The sequence below is a fragment of the Aquarana catesbeiana genome, linkage group LG06, assembly GCF_042186555.1.
Source record: "Aquarana catesbeiana isolate 2022-GZ linkage group LG06, ASM4218655v1, whole genome shotgun sequence".
Lineage (NCBI taxonomy): Eukaryota > Metazoa > Chordata > Amphibia > Anura > Ranidae > Aquarana > Aquarana catesbeiana.
The window spans coordinates 75,181,445-75,203,308 of record NC_133329.1 but is presented as its reverse complement, the minus strand read 5'-3'; the positions used below and the strand labels follow the sequence as shown (position 1 = coordinate 75,203,308).

Genomic DNA, 21,864 nt, shown 5'->3' with positions numbered 1-21,864 from the left:
TCTATAACAACATTATCATGTTTGAGTGGACTGGCCCTTTGATGTATTCTTTGTTTTATATATCATATACATAAAGATAAACTCAATTCAATAATTAAATATGGTATAGTCAAGTGTGGGAATATTTCTCTATGTTCTACTTTTTCTTTCCCTGTTCTGGCCTGTCACCAGCCAAGTGTGGATCCAACTGTGTCAGTTAGATGTTAGATACAGACCACGGAATGATCAATAATACACCTGGCTCACGGTTTATTAAAAAAAAATATTTTCCATTGTTTTCACTCTTTACAGAATGCGGCCTTGTTTTCCTCCATCCAAGGGCGGAAAGCCTTGACCTTGGGGTTGAGCTTGTGGGTCATTTCCACGTCCCGTTCTGGTCTCGTCATGTAGAATCGAAACATGTCAGCCATGTGCTTCACTCCATGGGCGCAGCGCTTCTCGAAATCATCAGGGTGGATCTGAAGGTGCAATGTAGATATATGATTATGAACTAATTCTTGGCCTTCTGGACCCTCTCCCTCCTACCAACCCATACAGTTCATTGAATAAACCCACAGCCCCTTCTTTCAGGAACCCATAAGGTCACACCTATTTGGCTCCATTCATGATAGACCAACTATAGGGGGGAGATCTTGATCTTTTTTTGATGTTATTCAAGGGATGATCCCCAACTTCTCTAACATGATGTTATGTAACATTCAACACATGTTCCTTTACACTGGAAACCAATGATTGAGCAACCCAGGAAACAGGCGAAAGACCTTTCGGACTCTAGCCTCCCTTATTAGCCCATTTCCCTGTGCCTCCCAATCACTGTCTCTAAGTTTTGCATTAATTTTTAACTCCACTCCACTTTTGTTGAGAAAAAAACATTGCCCTTTGGGTGATCATTATACATTGCAGGGATTATAACAAACTTTGTTGCAGATTCCTCCTACCTTTTGTTATTCTGAAGGGAACCATGTGTGTTTCTCTGTGCCTGTCAGAGAAGGGTTCTCTCCAGCCGCATTCACCATGTCCCTGGGCGCGTGCGCGGTGGATTGGCGCTCTGGCGCATGTGTGCGCACGGTCCGATGGAGCGGCGCACGCGCATGCGCGATAGCACACGGGTGCGCACGCCCACCATGACACTCTGGTGGGGCTATTTAAATCGGCTCCAGCACTCAGACGGATTGCTGGTTTGTCGTCAGCTCCTGTTAGTTCCTGTTTCCTGTTTATGCTTACGTGATCTCCTGTTGTGACCCGGACTGTTCTCACCACGCTACTTCTCTCCTGGATTGACCCTCGGCCTGTTTAACGGACTTCCTCTGCTTGCCACCAGTGTTTGACCACCGGCCTGCCTATACGGACTTGCCTTGTCTATTACTTGTGTTTGACCCTCTGCTTGCTTACAGTTTTTCCTACTCCACATTGGGAATTCCACCAGTTCCAGGACTCCTGCACCCCCAGACCCGGCTCTGCAGTCTTCCACAAAGTATTCCATACCTGCTGGTGGCCCATGCTCCCTAGTGCCACCCATTCCCTGTATCATCTCCAGGGGACGGGGTGCGCGTAGTTGCAAGGGCACTAATGAGTAAATCTGCTGGGCCTGCATCCCTTTAGACGGGTTCCTATTGAAAGTATCTCTCAAAAAATTATATTTTTGTTGCAGGGGATGCCTGAATTCTGACTTGTATCTTAGGCAGACTTCTGGGAAAATTGCTGAGCCAATCACACAAGCAGGAAATTATGTTTCTAGGGAGTGGTAAGTACACATTCTGTGTACAGAAAACTCCAGGTAGTTATATTGCAATGTATTCTCAGAAAGTTACATTGGCCGCAGATTGAAAAGGAAAGGTAATTTTTAATAACATTCAATTACAAAATGATTAGTGTCGCAATCATATGCGCTATATTATTTTTTCTTTATTTGCTATTCTTTTCCCCCAGGAAAGTGGAGTTACCCTTTGAAGGTAATTTTATTAATGCCTATACAAGAACAGGAGGGCAAGGAAAAGGAGAGAAGCACCAAACCACTCCTAGTGCAGCATCATTTTAATAAATGGTAACAAAATGAGAACAATATAAAATGCACTCACATAGAGCTCAGCGGGTGAGGGCTTGGTGGTAGGTGGCACCCAGGCTGACAGCTCCGGAATACCTCCACATCGAGAGACCGAGCCGACGTCTTCCCAAGTCCCCTTAAGGCTGCAGCTTCAGCTGACACCCGGTGCTTGTGGTGAACATCATAGGATCCACCGGCAGCTCCCTCTACCACTGCATCTGGCAAGCCCTCACCCACTGAGCACTATGTGAGTGCATTTTATATTGTTATCATTTTGTTACCGTTTATTAAAACGGTGCTGCACTAGGAGTGGTTTGACGCGTCTCTCCTTTTCCTTGTCCTCATGTTTTCACAGTCTCCAGATCCCCAGCCCACTCCTGAAGTCTCGCCATCACTAGCAGCCAATACTACAGAAACTTTCTGATAGGGTTTACCCCTTAAGGCCCGTAGACACGATATGAAAATCAGAAGAAAAATTTAGTCCGGCGAACGATCTTACGATTTTTGGATCGTTAGCATGGTGTTTTTGACAGTGATTGCGGTCCAGTACTGATGTGGCCTAACATTTTCAGTTCTACATACAATTGTTCATTTAGTCCCCGCCCCTGCGGAGCTTCTTCCCACTGCAGCAGCCAATGGCATCCAGTTAGATACCATTTTAACAAAAACATTGTTCTTTGGCTTATTGAATAAACCTATCTCTCTCTCCTGAAAACCCGTAACAGCTCAATAGATGATTTATATTCTTTATTCCCTTTTTTCTAAGTAAAAAAACTGAGGTGCAGTAGTAAGTACCAGACAAAAGCTGGATGTGCAGACTATAAGATTTTTGTTGGATGTGAACTCAACGTCCGATTTTTGTTTCATTAGTACGGTTTTCGTACGAAAAAAATTGTAAGCCTAAGACTACGCATGCTCAGAAAAGAAAGAATGCATACAAAACTATTCAACACATTACGTGCCTTCTGAAGCTGTATTCTGTCGTACGAAAATTTTCGTATAGTGAGTAACCTCTTCACTTTCGACATGAGACTAGCATGCCACAAAATAGGGGCGAACGGTTGTCCAAAAATCTGATCGTGTGCACGAGGCTTTAAACTTTTTTTCACCAAGAGTGATTTTCTTTCATCTTTTATTCATTTTTCTTCTAAAGATTTACTTTTTTTTACATACAGTAGTTAACACTATACGTTGGCGCCATACACCACTTTGCAGTTCTCGGGTTCTAGCTGGCTTTTCTGTGTTTTTATTTATACAAAAACATACATGAAAAGTTTGGAATTTTACTATACCACAAAGCCTTTTGTAAAAATCCTTAAAAAAAAAAATTCTATCGATATTACTTGAATCAGATTATGAAGTAACTGACTAAAAGTGTCACACTTGCATTATGCATATGCTGGCCACGCGGGAAGTTGACCCTGACTGTCTGTAATTAAATGTACGCAAGAGTCAAAATGACATAAGACAGGAATTTGTGTCAGTCATCTTTGTTTCTGATTTGAAATTTCAGCTGGTATGCAAGGGATGACATGAATCAGTACAGATAAGGCTTCCTACTTCTAGCACAACTTAGAGCATTGTGCAGATGACTGGAAATCTGTAACAAAGAGCTACCACATATGTATATATGTAAAGTGATTGTTACCTTGGCATCTTTGATGGTCTTTCCGGTGACTTCAGACATAATATGTGCGTATTGTGCCACCGTTAACTTTTCTGCGCTGAGTCCGATATTCTTCCCGCCATAGTGGGATGGATGCTTCAGGATAGTGACAACACATGGACCTAAATCCTTTACCGAGATCCCATCCAGGGGGACATCACCCATCGGCAGGTCTAATATCAACATAGATAAAAATATAATTTCAGCTTTATTCAGGCAGTGTCCATCTTTCACTTCTCTCCTCATTCTTTCTCGCTCCCCTTATATTTTTTGTTTATTTTCAGTATTGATATGGCCTAACATTTTCAGTTCTACATACAATTGTTAATTAATCCCCGCCCCTGCAGAGCTTCTTCCTACTGCAGTAGCCAATGGCATCCAGTTAGATACCATTTTAATAAAGACATTGTTCTTTGGCTTATTGAATAAACCTATCTCTCTCTCTCCTGAAAACCCGTAACAGCTGAATAGATGATTTATATTCTTTATTCCCTTTTTCCTAAGTAAAAAAACTGAGGTACAGTATCACGTACCAGGGATTTCAGTGTAGCATAGGCAGGGTTTTCATCTCACCACATGAAATTAAGAGCTCATGGGAAGGACAACAGATATATTTCAAAACTTGCTGTGGTTTTAACCACATGAGACCCCAGGTCATTATTTTGAGTCAAAGAATGTTTATTTTTTTTATTTTTTTATTTTTTTCATCTTAATTTGGCAGCAGATTTTGATTAAAAAAAATATAAATTTTCTGCTGATTAAAAGGAAATCACATAAGTATGATTTTTATGTAACATAACATAGTGGTAAAACATACAGTGAAGGTTTGCATTTTACTTTAGGACAGAATTATTCCCCTTTCTGATGTTAAGTTGCATGCAATAATCTATTTGTATACATTGTTAAATAAGATTATGTCGGGTTGACAAGGGCACAAATTAGCACAGTGGCGCCTTTTTCACAGGTTTTCAAAAACTAAAATTTTTTATGTCTTTTGCGTCCCTAATTTAGTTTTTAGTAAATTTTCTTTTTTTAATTTAGCTTTATTTAGCTTTATTATATTAGCTTTAGATTTTCCATGTAGCTCTGAAGCAACAGATCCCTTCTAGTAATGATCTATTGCTGACAGCAATCATACAACAATAGATCATTATAGGAGTGATCAGTTGCTGCAGGGAGAGGCAAGAAAGGGCGGCTTCAGCTCTGCACAAGGGAAAGTGCCATGGTGCCACACATGGTGTCAATGTGGAAGCATTTGGGTTGATTTACTAAAACTAAAGAGTGCAAAATCTGGTGCAGCTCTGCATGGCAGCCAATAACTGCAGCTTGTTCAATTAAGCTTTGAAACAAAACCTGGAAGCTGATTGGTTTCTATGCAGAGCTGCACCAGATGGTGCACACCCCAGTTTTAGTGAATCAACCCCATTGTGTTTACAGTCATCTTCTACAAGATAACCCCCCCCCCCTGTAGCATGATCAGAAGCCCAGGAGCTGATAATCTCCGCTCCTCAGTTTAGTGCTGGATGCTGACTGTCACTGGCAGCCGAAAGTTCCAATCTAAATGCAGGCCATAGGCGGGCGCAGGTGGTGTGCCGGGTGTGCCTGGGCACACCCTAATCAGCCAGTGCGGCGCAGATTCCCCCCTGCTGATATTTCACTAAAGCCCTCCAACAGGGCTCCTAAAAAATTGTAAAAAATAATAAATGAATAAAGGAAGTAAAAATAAAAAACTACTGACACCATCCACTGCTTTACTAGCACCGTCCATGTTTTAATACATTTGGGGTGCACACCCTATACTGTCTTCCATCATACAAATAAAAAAATTCTAATAAAAAAATAACATATTTTCAGCTACATACTTAAAGCATAGGATTTCCCATCTTCGCACTTATGGGGCTTATATTCGCCTAGGAAGTTCTCGTAGTAAAAGGAAAGCCTCACGCTGGTCATGTGACATCCAATGTGTCGGAAATATTCCTCCACTTCTGCTTTGCTGTCAAAGTGATGGACGCCCAGTTTTCCACCGGTCAGCTTTTTCACGTTCTCAAGACCGCTGTATACCACTTGCTTCAGGCCCAGGCGCTTGGCAAGATCAGCCACCAATTTTCCCTAGGAGAGAAGAGGACAAAACAGTTCCTCAAAGTTGGGGGGAAACGGACTGAGGTCTGAGATCGGCAGACTCTAATATGGTCAGTCTGACCAGAGGTAATACTAGAAAGAAGCATTTATTGATACAAACAGTAAAAAAGAAAAAAAGAAAAGCCATATGTACCTCTCAACATTCTGAGATTGGAAAAGAGGAAATCTTTTGGCACAGAATATATAGATGAAGGACACACCCATGTCACCACCAGATCAACTGAACTTCAAACAAACAGCTAAATACACATATGAATCACACATATGGGAGCTGATTCATCTGCCAAAGGATTTGTCTCTGTCCATCCAGTCCTCAGATTAACACAGCACAGCTCTGTCTGACAGGAGAGGAGACCTGATATATATCCGCTGCAGTTCAGCAACACATACGGGTTTCGGCCTTCCCCAGTCCAGCCAGTGAATGAACAGCAAAAGGATAAGAAGCAGACCGATGGTCAATCTTTCACTTTTCTCTCTCATCCTATCAACTGGCTCATTGCTGGCACAACTAATTGGCTGCTTGAGCTGCTTCTCCCTTTCCCAGTCTGAGTTTACCAGTATTTTCAGCCAAGATTTACACATATTTCACATAAGATTCCATTAACCACTTGCCGACCGGGCCATAGCTGAAAGACGGCTACAGCGCGGTCGGCTTATTCTGGGAGGGCGTCCATGAACGTCCTCCCAGAATCCCGCTCTCGCGCGCCCCCTGGGGCACGCCCCCGATAACATCCGTGACCACCGGGTCCAGAGGACCAGGCGCATCACGGATCACAGTAAACGGCCGCTGATCGCAGCCGTTTACCATGTGATCACTCCATCAAATGACAGAGCGATCACATGTAAACAAACCGGTTCCTCCCTCCCCTCTGTGTACCGATCAGTACAGTGTCAGAGGAGAGGGGGAGGGATCGGATGGCAGCATCGCTGTGGGCTGGATCTGTAGTGCCCACAGCGCTGCTCTGTGACAAATACAGTAACATTCATCCATCCATGCTCAGCCATCCCTCCATACTCTAATACCCTGCAATACTCTGCAATACTCTGCAATACCGTGCAATACTCTGCAATACTCTGCAATACCCTGCAATACTCTGCAATACTCTTCAATACCCTGCAATACCCTGCACTACTCTGCAATACCGTGCAATACCATGCAATGCCGTGCAATACTCTGCAATACCCTACAATACTCTGCAATACCCTGCAATACTCTGCAATACTGTGCACTACTCTGCAATACCGTGCAATACTCTGCAATACTCTGCAATACCCTGCACTACTCTGCAATATCCTGCACTACCCTGCAATACCCTGCAATACCCTGCAATACTCTGCAATACCCTGCACTACTGTGCACTACCGTGCACTACTCTACAATACCGTGCAATACTCTGCAATACCGTGCAATACCCTGCAATACTCTGCAATACCCTGCACTACTCTGCAATACCCTGCAATACTGTGCAATACCCTGCAATACCCTGCAATACTCTGCAATACCCTGTAATACTCTGCAATACCGTGCACTACTCTGCAATACCGTGCACTACTCTGCAATACCGTGCAATACTCTGCAATACTCTGCAATACCCTGCAATACCCTGCACTACCCTGCAATACCCTGCAATACTCTGCAATACACTGCAATACCGTGCAATACTCTGCAATACCCTGCACTACTCTGCAATACTGTGCAATACCCTGCAATACCCTGCACTACTCTGCAATACCCTGCACTACTCTGCAATACCCCGCAATACCCTGCGATACTCTACAATACTCGGTGATACCCAGCCATACTCTGCCATACCCAACCATACCCAGTCATACTCGGCGATACCCTGCCATGTTGAGCCATGCTCGGCCATGCTCGGCCTCTGTATGTGGCCAGGCTGTGGAAGTCTCACACATGTGGCATCGCCGTACTCAGGAGGAGTAGGAGAATCTATTTTGGGGGGTCATTTTTGGTATGTACATGCTATGTGTTAGAAATACTGTATAAATGGACAATTTTGTGTTAAAGAAAATGCGTTTTAACCACTTCATGCCCGCTGACCGTCATACAACGTCCTTGACATTTGTGCGGGGATATCTGAATGATGGGTGCAGTTACAGGCATCATTCAGATATCAGCTTTTTCAGCCGGCGATTCCCTACACCATAAGAACAATCATAGCGGCTGTTCCACTGCTTGATCGTTCTTACGGGAGGCGAGAGGGGACGTCCCCCTCCTCTCGCCGCCTTCAGGTGCTTCTACCGGCTTACCGCTACAATTGAAGCCAGGGTCGTTTTTTTTTTTTTTTATTTCAGGCTTCCCAGCCTAGAGGTGAGATGTTGGGTCTTATTGACCCCATATCTCACTGTAAAGAGGACCTGTCATACCATATTCCTATTACAAGGGATGTTTACATTCCTTGTAATAGGAAAAAAAGTGATAAAAAAATGTTTTTTTGGAAAAAAGTGTCAAACTAAAATAAATAAAGTAAAATGAACAATAAAAAGAAAAACATTTTTTAAAGCGCCCCTGTCCCTGTGTGCTCGCATGCAGAAGCGAACGCACATGTAAGTCCTGCCCACATATGAAAACGGTGTTCACACCACACATGTGAGGTATCGCTGCGAACGTTAGAGTGAGAGCAATAATTTTGGTCCTAGACCTCCTCTGCAACTCAAAACATGTAACCAGTAAAAAATTTTAAAGCGTCGCCTATGGGGATTTTTAAGTAGTGAAGTTTGGCGCCATTCCACGAGCATGTGCAATTTTGAAGGGTGACATGTTAGGTATCTATTTACTCGGCGTAACTTCATCTTTCACATTATGGAAGAACATTGGGCCAACTTTACTGTTTTGTTTTTTTTTAAGCACAAAACAGTTTTTTTTCCCAAAAAAAGCATTAAAAAAATTGCTGCGCAGATAAAAAGTTGAAACAACCGCCATTGTATTCTTTAGGGTCTTTGCTAAAAAAGCATATATAATGGTTTTGGGGTTCTATGTAATTTTCTAGCAAATAAATGATGATTTTTACATGTAGGAGAGAAATGTCAGAATTGGCCTGGGTGCTCCAGAACGCCTGCAGGTGCTCCCTGCATGTTGAGCCTCTCTGTGGCCACGCTGTGTAAAAGTCTCACACATGTGGTATCGCCATACTCAGGAGTAATAGCAGAATGTGTTTTGGGGTGTAATTTGTGGTATGCATATGCTGTGTGTGAGAAATAACCTGCTAATATGACAATTTAGTGAAAAAAAAAAAAGAAAAAAAAAATCTTGATTTTGCAAAGAATTGTGGGAAAAAATTACAACTTAAAAAAACTCACCATGCATCTTTCTAAATACCTTGGAATGTCTTCTTTCCAAAAAGGGGTCATTTGGGGGGTATTTGTACTTTTCTGGCATGTTAGGGTCTCAAGAAATGAGATAGGCCGTCAGTACTTCAGGTGTGATCAATTTTCAGATATTAGCACCACAGATTTTGGACTTTCACAAAGACCAAATAATATACACCAATTTGTACTTATTTTTACCAAAGATATGTAGCAGTATAAATTTTGGCCAAAATTTACGAAGAAAAATCACGAATATGATCAATTTTATAACGGAAACAAAGAAAAATTCATTTTTTTACAGAATTTTCAGTCTTTTTTCTTTTATAGCGCAAAAAATAAAAAAACCCAACTGTGATTAAATACCACCAAAAGAAAGCTCTATTTGTGTGAAAAAAGGACAAAAATTTCATATGGGTAGTGTTGTATGACTGAGTAATTGTCATTCAAAATGTGAGAGCACCGAAAGCTGAAAATTGGTCTGGTTAGGAAGGGGGTTTAAGTGCCCAGTTGTTAAGTGGTTAAAAAACATCTGTTTATGTATTACAGGTACTCATCTAGTACCATACAGTATATTTATGCAGCGCTTTACATATACATTGAACATTCACATCAGTCCCTGTCCCCAAGGAGCTTACAATCTAAAGCCCCTAACTCACATTCATTCATACACATACTAGGGCCAATTTAGACAGTCATCAATTAACCTACCAGCATGTCTTTGTAGTGTGGGAGGAAACGAGAGTACCCGGAGGAAACCCACACAGGCACAGGGAGAACATGCAAACTCTGTGCAGGTAGTGCCGTGGTTGCAATTTAATTTGAATCGGTGACCCTAGTGCTGCTAGGAAGTGCTAACCACTTAGCCACCATGCTGGTGGGTGAAAACTGTGTGCATCTTGGGTGAAAACATTAATAAATAGACCCCCAGGTAGGAGTATGTTAATCCACTCTTTATTCTCCTCTACTCTTCCTTATATTGGCATTTAAAAATAATCCAAACCATGAACAGAAGGCTAGACTAAATGTCTGGTGCAATATAAGAAATGTTGGCAGTTAAATAGTACATGTATTAATACAAATCTCTACCCTAAAGCCAGAGACAGCCAGGAACCAACATTTTCTTAAAGAGGTCAACTGTGGTAGTTTTAGTATCCCTTCCCTGCACTCTTTCCAGTGTATATTCCAGGGATACTTTGCAGTATATTATCGCAATTCCCATTAGCAGAGCTTTTTTTCTTAGAGAATAGGTGCAGGTACCCCCTCCCCCCCTTCTGAGTCACCCTTTGTCTTCATGACCCCCCCACTCTAAGCCATATCCCTTGATTCCACCCCCTACCCACCTCCCAGTACCACCCTGTTTAGAGAATACAGAACCAAGTATCATTTTGTGGTGTAAAGAAGTAATTTTTTGGAATTTGTTAATGATAACAAGAAAGTCGGTAATCGCATTCGAACTTAGAGCACCGCTCAAAGCTGGAGGATTACACTTCTCCCTGCCGGTGTCCAGAATGTGGAAGCAGGCATCAGCATCCTTTGACCAAACCCCGGAGGGAAGGGCGAAACATGTCCAGCGCATGGCCGGAGCAGCACTGGTAGCCACCTTTACAACTGAAGCTCTGGGTCAGTTTGAGCAGCGTTTTCATTTTATATAAGAAAGTCGGTAAGATAAATCTCCTGCAGCCAGCAACAATAGACCCCCCCCCCCCCGAGCAACAATATATTCCCCGTGCAATAATAGATTCCCCCAACAATAGATGCTTTCCAGCAACAACAGATCCACCCAGCAACAATAGACAACCCCAACAACAATAGATCCTTCCCAACAACAATAAACCCCACGTTCCAGCTGAAAAAAGCCCTGCCCATTAATGTTTACCTGGGTGATTTCCTTGTTATGGTCAGAGTGGTGGTCCGACGTATTGGTGACCACAAAAGCTCCATGAGCTCCTTTTAGCGCAGCTTCCAAACTCTTCTCATCGTCCAGATCCCCAGCTACCACCTCTGCGCCGGCTTGCTTCAGTTTTGCAGCAGCTGGTTTACTGGGGTCCCGGGTCACTGCTCTGACCGCAAAGGTGCAGTCTTCCAATAGAGCACAAGCCACTGAATTACCTTGGGCACCTATGAGAGAAAGGGACCCCCATGAATATAATATCTTAGTTGTAATACAAGTGTGGTGGGCAGAGCCAGTCCTTGGCTTTTTATTTATCTTAAATAAGCCTTTCTCAACCTTTTCACCCCAGAGAAACCCTTAAATAATGTTAACGTTTTAGGGAACCCCTGTTAAAAATTATTTACTACTACTGCTCACAGTACAGTAGCACGACCAGTAAGTTGTAGCGTTAATCATAAAAACTGTGCTCTATCTAATTATGAAATGAAAGTAAAAACAAATTATACCAGAAAGAAAAATAGAGTGAAAATGCCCCCCCTACATTGAGGGTCAGTGGAGAAATGTCTCCTTAGATTGGTCGTCAGCAGAGAAGGGTCCCACTTACATTGTAGATCAGCAGAAAATGGCGTCTTACATTTATCGTCAATGAGCCTTCTCCCATTGGTGGACAACTAGAGGAAGAATATCCTTTACTTTAGCAATCAGTGGAGATCCCCTCCTTACAAATCCTTAGATTGGCAGTCAGTGGAGAAAAACCCCACTTACATTGTAGGTCAGCAGAGAAGGACGTCTTACATTTGTGATCAATGAGCCAAGGGACATCTCCTATTGGTGGACAGCTGGATGAAGAATATATTTTACTTTAGTGATCAGTGGAGAAGCCCCTCACTCCCTTACATTGATGGTCAGTGAAAAAATGCCTTCTTAGATTGGTGGTCAGTGAAGAAGGGTGCCACTTACATTGTAGTACCTTGTAGGTTAGCAGAGTAGGGCTTCTTACATTTGTGGTCAAAGAGCCAAGGGGCATCTCATATCAATATCTTATACTCCCCCTGCCCCCATAGCTTACACTGATGGTCAGTGGACAAATGTCTTTACAATGGTGGACAATTGGAGGTAAAATGTCCTTTACCCTAGTGGTTATATTAATGATTAGTTAAGGAACCACTAGCAACCTCTAGAGCAGTTGTCTCCAAACTGTGGATTGGGGGCCGGATGTGGCCCTTTGTTTACCTTTATCTAGCCCTTGAGGCACTATTCTACCAACTGATACCAATGACGGAGCACCATTCCCCCTACTGACATCATCAATGGGGTACTATTATTCTCATTGATATCAACAATAGGGCACTATTGTCCTCATTAAAACCAAGGATGGGGAACTGATGCCAGGGCATTTTCTACTCCCATTGACCACAGTCCAGCCCTCCTAAAGCTTGAAGGACAGTAAACTGGCCCTATGCTTAGAAAGTTTGGAGACCCCTGTTCTAGAGGAACCCTAGGCTTCCATGGAACACTTGAGAAAGACCGTATTGGTTACTCCAACAGCAAGCTATCCCTGGCATAATTCCTGACCACCTGTAAGTTTTGAGTGTTCCTATACATCTTCATGTGTTCCAGCTCCATCATCTCCGTAATAAAAAAGTAAAAAACACTGTCAACGAGAGTGAAAGACCCTCAAGAGGTGTGCAGGAACTTGCAGAGATTGCACTAATAGAGTCCCATAATGATTAAAGAGACTGTCTAATAGTTGAACTCTGCAGATTGTACTAAACACTGTACTATGAGGTTTGGATAGATTGTAGATGAATCTACATAGTAACAACCCTACAGGGTAACAGTGCTGACCACTGAGCCTCTGTGTTGTTGCAACATTCAGTCATTTACTTACCAGTGGCCCCAAAAACCACGATGATTTCCTTTCCAGCCATGGTGAATGAGTTAAGAAGCGAGTGGTAATAAATTAACCAGAAGACAAAGAACCCTCAGCTTTATATAAAATTAGGGTGCCCCTCCTTCGCCCACTTGTCTATGCATTCTGCCCATGTGACTCAGCAATGCAAATATTTCCCAGGCCAAAAAGTTGAAGCTGGTCCAGATCTCCAGATCCAGATCTGCCTGGAATGCAGCGTTTTGTTCTCTGATTCCATAGGCAATTATGTATTGATCCCTGTGCACACAATCCAGGGTGCAGTGTTTTACCTGTGGAAGCCCGCCAGCCAATCAAAACCTTTGTGGTTAAGATGCAGCGCTCTTCCTTAACGTTATTGTGGAGGTGATGAGATTGACAAGCAAAAAGGATTATAAATTACTGAAGCAAACAATCAACGGGCATGGTTCTATATGTTAAGACATATAAGGTTTCAATGTGTGTAATTTAGGATTATCTGTTCATGGAGAAAGTAAAAATTACAAAAAAAATAAAAGTTGAACTCCAAGAAAAACAATAAATGTAGGTGAACAATGGCCATCTTGTGGCTTACCTGAAACATGCTCTGCTTTATTTAACCACCTATTTACCACCTATCAATCTATCCATCAAGTTTGGTTAAATAATTCCCCTGGCCCAGCTGCTCTAATTCATACAAGTAGCAGCCAATGCCCTCCCCATAGCACAGGGTGAGCAGTGGTGTATCAACCCCTCATGGTGCTTAGTCTGTAGTTCTGATGTCATAGATCAGTGGTTCTCAACCCTTCTAGTGCCGTGACCCCTTGATAAAATTTCCCAGGTTGTGGGGACCCCTAACAGTAAAAATATTTTCGTAGCGTGGGTTTTCAGCACCCAAGGCAAGACAAGTCATTTGCACCCCTAACCCATGGACATTTAGCGCTCACTGAGTCCCTTCCACTCGTACAATATTAAAATCCCTTATGGTACATTTTAGGATGTACCACTCTCTTTGTTCTCCTTTCCTTCCCTTTTATCTCTCTCTTTCCTAATGTCTTGTTTTTTTTCCCCCATCCCTCTCTCTAGCCGCCTTTCTTGTTCTTTCTCTTATTCTTTCTCTCCCTTTTCTTTGTTCCTCCCCCTCTTTTCCTCTCCCTTCCATGTATTCTCTATTTTTATTCCTTCTCTTACTCCTTGGTGGGGGTGGGATGAATGGCGGGGAGTTGGGATGAGTGGCAGTGCTGGTGGGGAGTTCTGATTAGCCAACTTTGATGCTCTTGATCAAGTCATCTGCTGATCTGTAATACAAGTGTGGTGGGCAGACCCAGTCCTTGTTTTTTTATTTATCTTAGATCAGCCTTTCTCAACCTTTTCACCCGAGAGGAACCCTTAAATAATTTTAATGTTTTAGGGAACCCCTGTTAGAAATTATTTACTACGACTGCTCACAGTACAGTAGCACAACCAGTAAGTTGTAGCATTAATCAGAAAAACTGTGCTCTATCTAATCATGAAGTAAAAACAAATTATACTTACCAGAAAGAAAAAAAAGAGTGAAAATGCCCCCCCCCCCCCCCCGCTTAAATTGAGAGTCAGTGGAGAAATGTCTTCTTAGATTGGATGTCAGTGGAGAAATGTCTCCTTAGATTGGTCGTCAGCAGAGAAGGGTCCCACTTACATTGTAGATCAGCAGAAAAGGGCTTCTTACATTTATAGTCAATGAGCCGAGAGACATCTCCCATTGGTGGACAACTAGAGGAAGAATATCCTTTACTTTACTTTTCTTTAGCAATCAGGGGAGATCCCCTCCTTACATATCCTTAGATTGGCAGTCAGTGGATTAAAACCCCACTTACATTGTAGGTCAGCAGAGAAGGACGTCTTACATTTATGATCAATGAGACAAGGGACATCTCATATTGGTGGACAGCTGGATGAAGAATATATTTTACTTTAGTGATCAGTGGAGAAGCCCCTCACTCCCTTACATTGATGGTCAGTGAAAAAATGCCTTCTTAGATTGGTGGTCAGTGAAGAAGGGTCCCACTTACATTGTAGTTCAGCTGAGTAGGGCTTTTTACATTTATGGTCAAAGAGCCAAGGGGCATCTCATATCAATATCTTTTACTTCCCCTGCCCCCATAGCTTACATTGATGGTCAGTGGACAAATGTCTTTACAATGGTGGAAAATTGGAGGTAAAATGTCCTTTACCCCAGTGGTTACATTAATGATTAGTCAAGGAACCACTAGCAACCTCTAGAGCAGTTGTCTCCAAACTGTGGATTGGGGGCCGGATGTGGCCCTTTGTTTACCTTTATCCAGCCCATGAGGCACTATTCCACCAACTGATACCAATGACGGAGCACCATTCCCCCTACTGACATCATCAATGGGGCACTATTCTTCTCATTGATATCAACAATAGGGCACTATCGCCCCCAATAAAACCAAGGGTGGGGCACTGATGCCAGGGCATTTTCTACTCCCACTGACCACAGTCCAGCCCTCCTAAAGCTTGAAGGACAGTAAACTGGCCCTATGCTTAGAAGGTTTGGAGACCCCGGTTCTAGAGGAATCCTAGGCTTCCATAGAACCCTGTTGAGAAAGACCGTATTGGGTACTCCAACAGCAGGCTCTCCTTGCCATAATTCCTGACCACCTGTAAGTTTTGAGTGTTCCTATCCATCTTCATGTGTTCCAGCTCCACCATTTACATCCTCCGTAATAAAAAAGTAAAAAAACACTGTCAATGAGAGTGAAAGACCCTCAACAGGTACAATAGGTGTGCAGGAACTTGCAGAGATTGCACTAATAGAGTCCCATAATGATTAAAGAGACGGTCTAATAGTTGAACTCTTCAGGTTGTACTAAACACTGTACTATGAGGTTTGGATAGATTGTAGATGAATCTACATAGTAACAACCCTACAGGGTAACAGTGCTGACCACTGAGCCTCTGTGCTGTTGCGACATTCAGTCATTTACTTACCAGTGGCCCCAAAAACCACAATAATTTCCTTTCCAGCCATGGTGAATGAGTTAAGAGGCGAGTGGTAATAAATTAACCAGAAGACAAAGAACCCTCAGCTTTATATAAAATTAGGGTGCCCCTCCTTCTCCCACTTATCTATTCATGCGGCCCATGTGACTCAGCAATGCAAATATATTTCCCAGGCCAATAAGTTGAAGCTGGTCCAGATCTCCAGATCCAGATCTGCCCGGAATGCAGCATTTTGTTCTCTGATTCCATAGCCAATTATGTATTGATCCCTGTGCACACAATCCAGGGTGCAGTGTTTTACCTGTGGAAGCCCGCCAGCCAATCGAAACCTTCGTCATTAAGATGCAGCGCTCTTCCGTAACGTTCATGTGGAGGTGATGAGATTGACGGGCAAAAAGAAGGATTATAAATTACAGAAGCAAACAATCAATGGGCATGGTTCTATATGTTAAGACATATAAGGTTTCAATGTGTGTAATTTAAGATTATCTGTTCATGGAGAAAGTAAAAATTACAAAAAAAAAAATTAAAGTTGAACTCCAAGAAAAACAATAAATGTAAGTGAACAATGGCCATCTTGTGGCTTACCTGAAACATGCTCTGCTTTATTTAACCACCTATTTACCACCTATCAATCCATCCATCAAGTTTGGTTAAATAATTCCCCTGGCCCTGCTGCTCTAATTCATACAACTAGCAGCCAATGCCCTCCCCATAGCACAGGGTGAGCAGTGGTGTATCAACCCCTCATGGTGCTTAGTCTGTATAGTCCTGATGTCATAGATCAGTGGTTCTCAACCCCTCTAGTGTCATGACCCCTTGATAAAATTTGCCGAGTTGTGGGGACCCCTAACAGTAAAATTATTTTCGTAGCATTGGTTGTCAGCAGCCAAGGCAAGACAAGTAATTTGTGCCCCTAACCCAAGGACATTTAGCGCTCTCTGAGTCCCTTCCAGAAGAGGAGCGAGGAGACACACACTGGAGCCACCACTCTGAGAGGACAGTGCTGCGGTAAGTCCCCTCGGCTCTGTCAGAGCCACAATCTGCATGCTGGGGGGTACCGGAGCAGCGATCGGCTCGCGGGGGGTGACGGAGCCGCAGTCCGCGCGCGGGGGGTGCCAGAGATGCAATCCGCGTGCGGGTCAGGGGGCACTGGTGGCTGCTTTTGATGGGCAAGTGGCTGCATATGATGGGCACAATGACTGCGTTTGATGAGCACAGGTGGCTGCATATGATGGGCACAAGTGGTTGCGTTTGATGGGCACAAGTAGCTGCAATTGATGGGCAAAGGTGGCTGCATATGATGGGCGCAAGTGGCTGCATATGATGGGCACAAGTGGCTGCATATGATGGGCACAAGTGGCTGCATATGATGGGCACAAGTGGCTGCATTTGATGGGCACAGGTGGCTACATTTCATGGGCACAGGTGGCTGCCTTTGATGGGCACAGGTGGCTGCATATGATGGGCACAAGTGGCTGCATATGATGGGCACAAGTGGCTGCATTTGATGGGCAATTGGCTGCATATGATGAGCACAGGTGGCTGCATTTGATGGGCACAAGTGGCTGCATTTGATGGGCACAGGTGGCTGCATATGATGGGCACAAGTGTCTGCATTTGATGGGCACAAGTGTCTGCATTTGATGGGCACAAGTGGCTGCATTTGATGGGCAAGTGGCTGTATTGATGGGCACAGGTGGCTGCATTTTATGGGCACAAGTGGCTGCGTTTCATGGGCCCAGGTGGCTGCATATGATGGGCACAAGTGGCTGCATTTGGTGGGCACAAGTGGCTGCGTTTGGTGGGCACAAGTGGCTGCATTTGATGGGCACAAGTGGCTGTGTTTGATGGGCACAAGTTGCTGCAATTGATGGGCACAGGTGGCTGCATATGATGGGGACAAGTGGCTGCATATGATGGGCACAAGTGGCTGCATATGATGGGCACAGGTGGCTGCATTTGATGGGCACAGGTGGCTGCATATGATGGGCACAAGTGGCTGCATTTGATGGGCAATTGGCTGCATATGATGAGCACAGGTGGCTGCATTTGATGGGCACAAGTGGCTGCATTTGATAGGCACAGGTGGCTGCATAAGATGGGCACAAGTGGCTGCATTTGATGGGCACAAGTGGCTGCGTTTCATGGGCACAAGTGGCTGCATTTCATGGGCACAATTGGCTCCATTTGATGGGCACGTGGCTGTATTGATGGGCACAGGTGGCTGCATTTGATGGGCAAAAGTGGCTGCGTTTCATGGGCACAGGTGGCTGCATATGATGGGCACAAGTGGCTGCGTTTGGTGGGCACAAGTGTCTGCGTTTGATGGGCACAAGTGGCTGCGTTTGGTGGGCACAAGTGTCTGCATTTGATGGGCACAAGTGGCTGTGTTTGATGGGCACAAGTAGCTGCAATTGATTGGCACAGGTGGCTGCATATGATGGGCAAAGTGGCTGCATATGATGGGCACAAGTGGCTGCATATGATGGGCACAGGTGGCTGCATTTGATGGGCACAGGTGGCTGCCTTTGATGGGCACAGGTGGCTGCATATGATGGGCACAAGTGGCTGCATTTGATGGGCAATTGGCTGCATATGATGAGCACATGTGGCTGCATTTGATGGGCACAAGTGGCTGCATTTGATGGGCACAAGTGGCTGCATTTGATGGGCACAGGTGGCTGCATATGATGGGCACAAGTGGCTGCATTTGATGGGCACAAGTGGCTGCGTTTCATGGGGACAAGTGGCTGCATTTGATGGGCAAGTGGCTGTATTGATGGGCACAGGTGGCTGCATTTGATGGGCACAAGTGGCTGCGTTTCATGGGCACAGGTGGCTGCATATGACGGGCACAAGTGGCTGCGTTTGATGGGCACAAGTGTCTGCATATGATGGGCACAATGACTGCGTTTGATGGGCACAGGTGGCTGCATATGATGGGCACAAGTGGTTGCGTTTGATGGGCACAAGTAGCTGCAATTGATGGGCACAGGTGGCCGCATATGATGGGCGCAAGTGGCTGCATATGATGGGCGCAAGTGGCTGCATATGATGGGCACAGGTGGCTGCATTTGATGGGCACAGGTGGCTGCATTTGATGGGCACAGGTGGCTGCCTTTGATGGGCACAAGTGGCTGCATATGATGGGCACAAGTGGCTGCATTTGATGGGCAATTGGCTGCATATGATGAGCACAGGTGGCTGCATTTGATGGGCACAGGTGGCTGCATTTGATGGGCACAGGTGGCTGCATATGATGGGCACAAGTGGCTGCGTTTCATGGGCACAAGTGGCTGCATTTGATGGGCAAGTGGCTGTATTAATGGGCACAGGTGGCTGCATTTGATGGGCACAAGTGGCTGCGTTTCATGGGCACAAGTGGCTGCATATGATGGGCACAAGTGGCTGCATTTGGTGGGCACAAGTGGCTGCGTTTGATGGGCACAAGTGGCTGCGTTTGGTGGGCACAAGTGGCTGCATTTGATGGGCACAAGTGGCTGTGTTTGATGGGCACAAGTAGCTGCAATTGATGGGCACAGGTGGCTGCATATGATGGGCACAAGTGGCTGCATATGATGGGCACAAGTGGCTGCATATGATGGGCACAGGTGGCTGCATTTGATGGGCAAGTGGCTGTATTGATGGGCACAGGTGGCTGCATTTGATGGGCACAAGTGGCTGCGTTTCATGGGCACAAGTGGCTGCGTTTCATGGGCACAAGTGGCTGCATTTGATGGGCAAGTGGCTGTATTGATGGGCACAGGTGGCTGCATATGATGGGCACAAGTGGCTGCGTTTGGTGGGCACCAGTGGCTGCGTTTGATGGGCACAAGTGGCTGCATATGATGGGCACAAGTGGCTGCATATGATGGGCACAGGTGGCTGCATTTGATGGGCACAGGTGGCTGCCTTTGATGGGCACAGGTGGCTGCATATGATGGGCACAAGTGGCTGCATTTGATGGGCAATTGGCTGCATATGATGAGCACAGGTGGCTGCATTTGATGGGCACAAGTGGCTGCATTTGATGGGCACAGGTGGCTGCATATGATGGGCACAAGTGGCTGCATTTGATGGGCACAAGTGGCTGCGTTTCATGGGCACAAGTGGCTGCATTTCATGGGCACAAGTGGCTGCATTTGATGGGCAAGTGGCTGTATTGATGGGCACAGGTGGCTGCATTTGATGGGCACAAGTGGCTGCGTTTCATGGGCACAGGTGGCTGCATATGATGGGCACAAGTGGCTGCGTTTGGTGGGCACAAGTGTCTGCATTTGATGGGCACAAGTGGCTGCGTTTGGTGGGCACAAGAGGCTGCATTTGATGGGCACAAGTGGCTGTGTTTGATGGGCACAAGTAGCTGCAATTGATGGGCACAGGTGGCTGCATATGATGGGCACAAGTGGCTGCATATGATGGGCACAAGTGGCTGCATATGATGGGCACAGGTGGCTGCATTTGATGGGCACAGGTGGCTGCATTTGATGGGCAAGTGGCTGCATATGATGGGCACAATGACTGCGTTTGATGGGCACAGGTGGCTGCATATGATGGGCACAAGTGGTTGTGTTTGATGGGCACAAGTAGCTGCAATTGATGGGCACAGGTGGCTGCATATGATGGGCACAGGTGGCTGCATTTGATGGACACAGGTGGCTGCATTTGATGGGCACAGGTGGCTGCATATGATGGGCACAATGACTGCGTTTGATGTGCTCAGGTGGCTGCATATGATGGGCACAAGTGGTTGCATATGATGGGCACAAGTAGCTACAATTGATGGGCACAGGTGGCTGCATATGATGGGCGCAAGTGGCTGCATATGATGGGCACAAGTGGCTGCATATGATGGGCACAGGTGGCTGCATTTGATGGGCACAGGTGGCTGCATTTGATGGGCACAGGTGGCTGCCTTTGATGGGCACAGGTGGCTGCATATGATGGGCACAAGTGGCTGCATTTGATGGGCAATTGACTGCATATGATGAGCACAGGTGGCTGCATTTGATGGGCACAAGTGGCTGCATTTGATGGGCACAGGTGGCTGCATATGATGGGCACAAGTGGCTGCATTTGATGGGCACAAGTGGCTGCGTTTCATGGGCACAAGTGGCTGCGTTTCATGGGCACAAGTGGCTGCATTTGATGGGCAAGTGGCTGTATTGATGGGCACAGGTGGCTGCATATGATGGGCACAAGTGGCTGCGTTTGGTGGGCACAAGTGTCTGCATTTGATGGGCACAAGTGGCTGCGTTTGGTGGGCACAAGTGGCTGCATTTGATGGGCACAAGTGGCTGTGTTTGATGGGCACAAGTAGCTGCAATTGATGGGCACAGGTGACTGCATATGATGGGAACAAGTGGCTGCATATGATGGGCACAAGTGGCTGCATATGATGGGCACAGGTGGCTGCATTTGATGGGCACAGGTGGCTGCATTTGATGGGCACAATGACTGCGTTTGATGGGCACAGGTGGCTGCATATGATGGGCACAAGTGGTTGTGTTTGATGGGCACAAGTAGCTGCAATTGATGGGCACAGGTGGCTGCATATGATGGGCACAGGTGGCTGCATTTGATGGGCACAGGTGGCTGCATTTGATGGGCAAGTGGCTGCATATGATGGGCACAATGACTGCGTTTGATGGGCTCAGGTGGCTGCATATGATGGGCACAAGTGGTTGCGTTTGATGGGCACAAGTAGCTACAATTGATGGGCACAGGTGGCTGCATATGATGGGCACAAGTGGCTGCATATGATGGGCACAGGTGGCTGCATTTGATGGGCACAAGTGGCTGCATTTGATGGGCACAGGTGGCTGCATATGATGGGCACAAGTGGCTGCATTTGATGGGCACAAGTGGCTGCGTTTCATGGGCACAAGTGGCTGCGTTTC

At 45.3% G+C, this 21,864-nt stretch overlaps 1 protein-coding gene across 2 annotated transcripts; it reads right to left on the bottom strand.

The window, feature by feature from the left end:
* Positions 1-232: 232 nt before the first annotated feature.
* LOC141148618 (nmrA-like family domain-containing protein 1) lies at positions 233-16,095 on the bottom strand. 2 transcript variants are annotated; one of them, XM_073636226.1, is made up of 5 exons: positions 15,950-16,095; positions 11,056-11,297; positions 5,573-5,822; positions 3,693-3,883; positions 233-458 (listed from the first exon to the last, which is right to left on the bottom strand). In XM_073636226.1, the coding sequence occupies exons 1-5, from the start codon at positions 15,987-15,989 to the stop codon at positions 279-281; spliced, it is 903 nt and encodes a 300-aa protein (XP_073492327.1). In that variant the 5' UTR covers positions 15,990-16,095; the 3' UTR covers positions 233-278. The 2 variants fall into 2 exon arrangements, with proteins under 2 accessions (XP_073492327.1, XP_073492326.1); XM_073636225.1 differs by lacking the exon at positions 15,950-16,095 and adding an exon at positions 12,962-13,116.
* Between the last annotated feature and the right edge of the window lie 5,769 nt (positions 16,096-21,864).

Coding starts and splice junctions, on each gene's coding strand:
- LOC141148618 (XM_073636226.1), bottom strand. CDS start 15,989: ATGGCTGGAAAGGAAATTATTGTGGTTTTTGGGGCCACTG. Junction 11,298..15,949: donor TGTGGTTTTTGGGGCCACTG/GTAAGTAAATGA, acceptor TTTCTCTCATAG/GTGCCCAAGGTAATTCAGTG. Junction 459..3,692: donor AGACCATCAAAGATGCCAAG/GTAACAATCACT, acceptor TTGCACCTTCAG/ATCCACCCTGATGATTTCGA.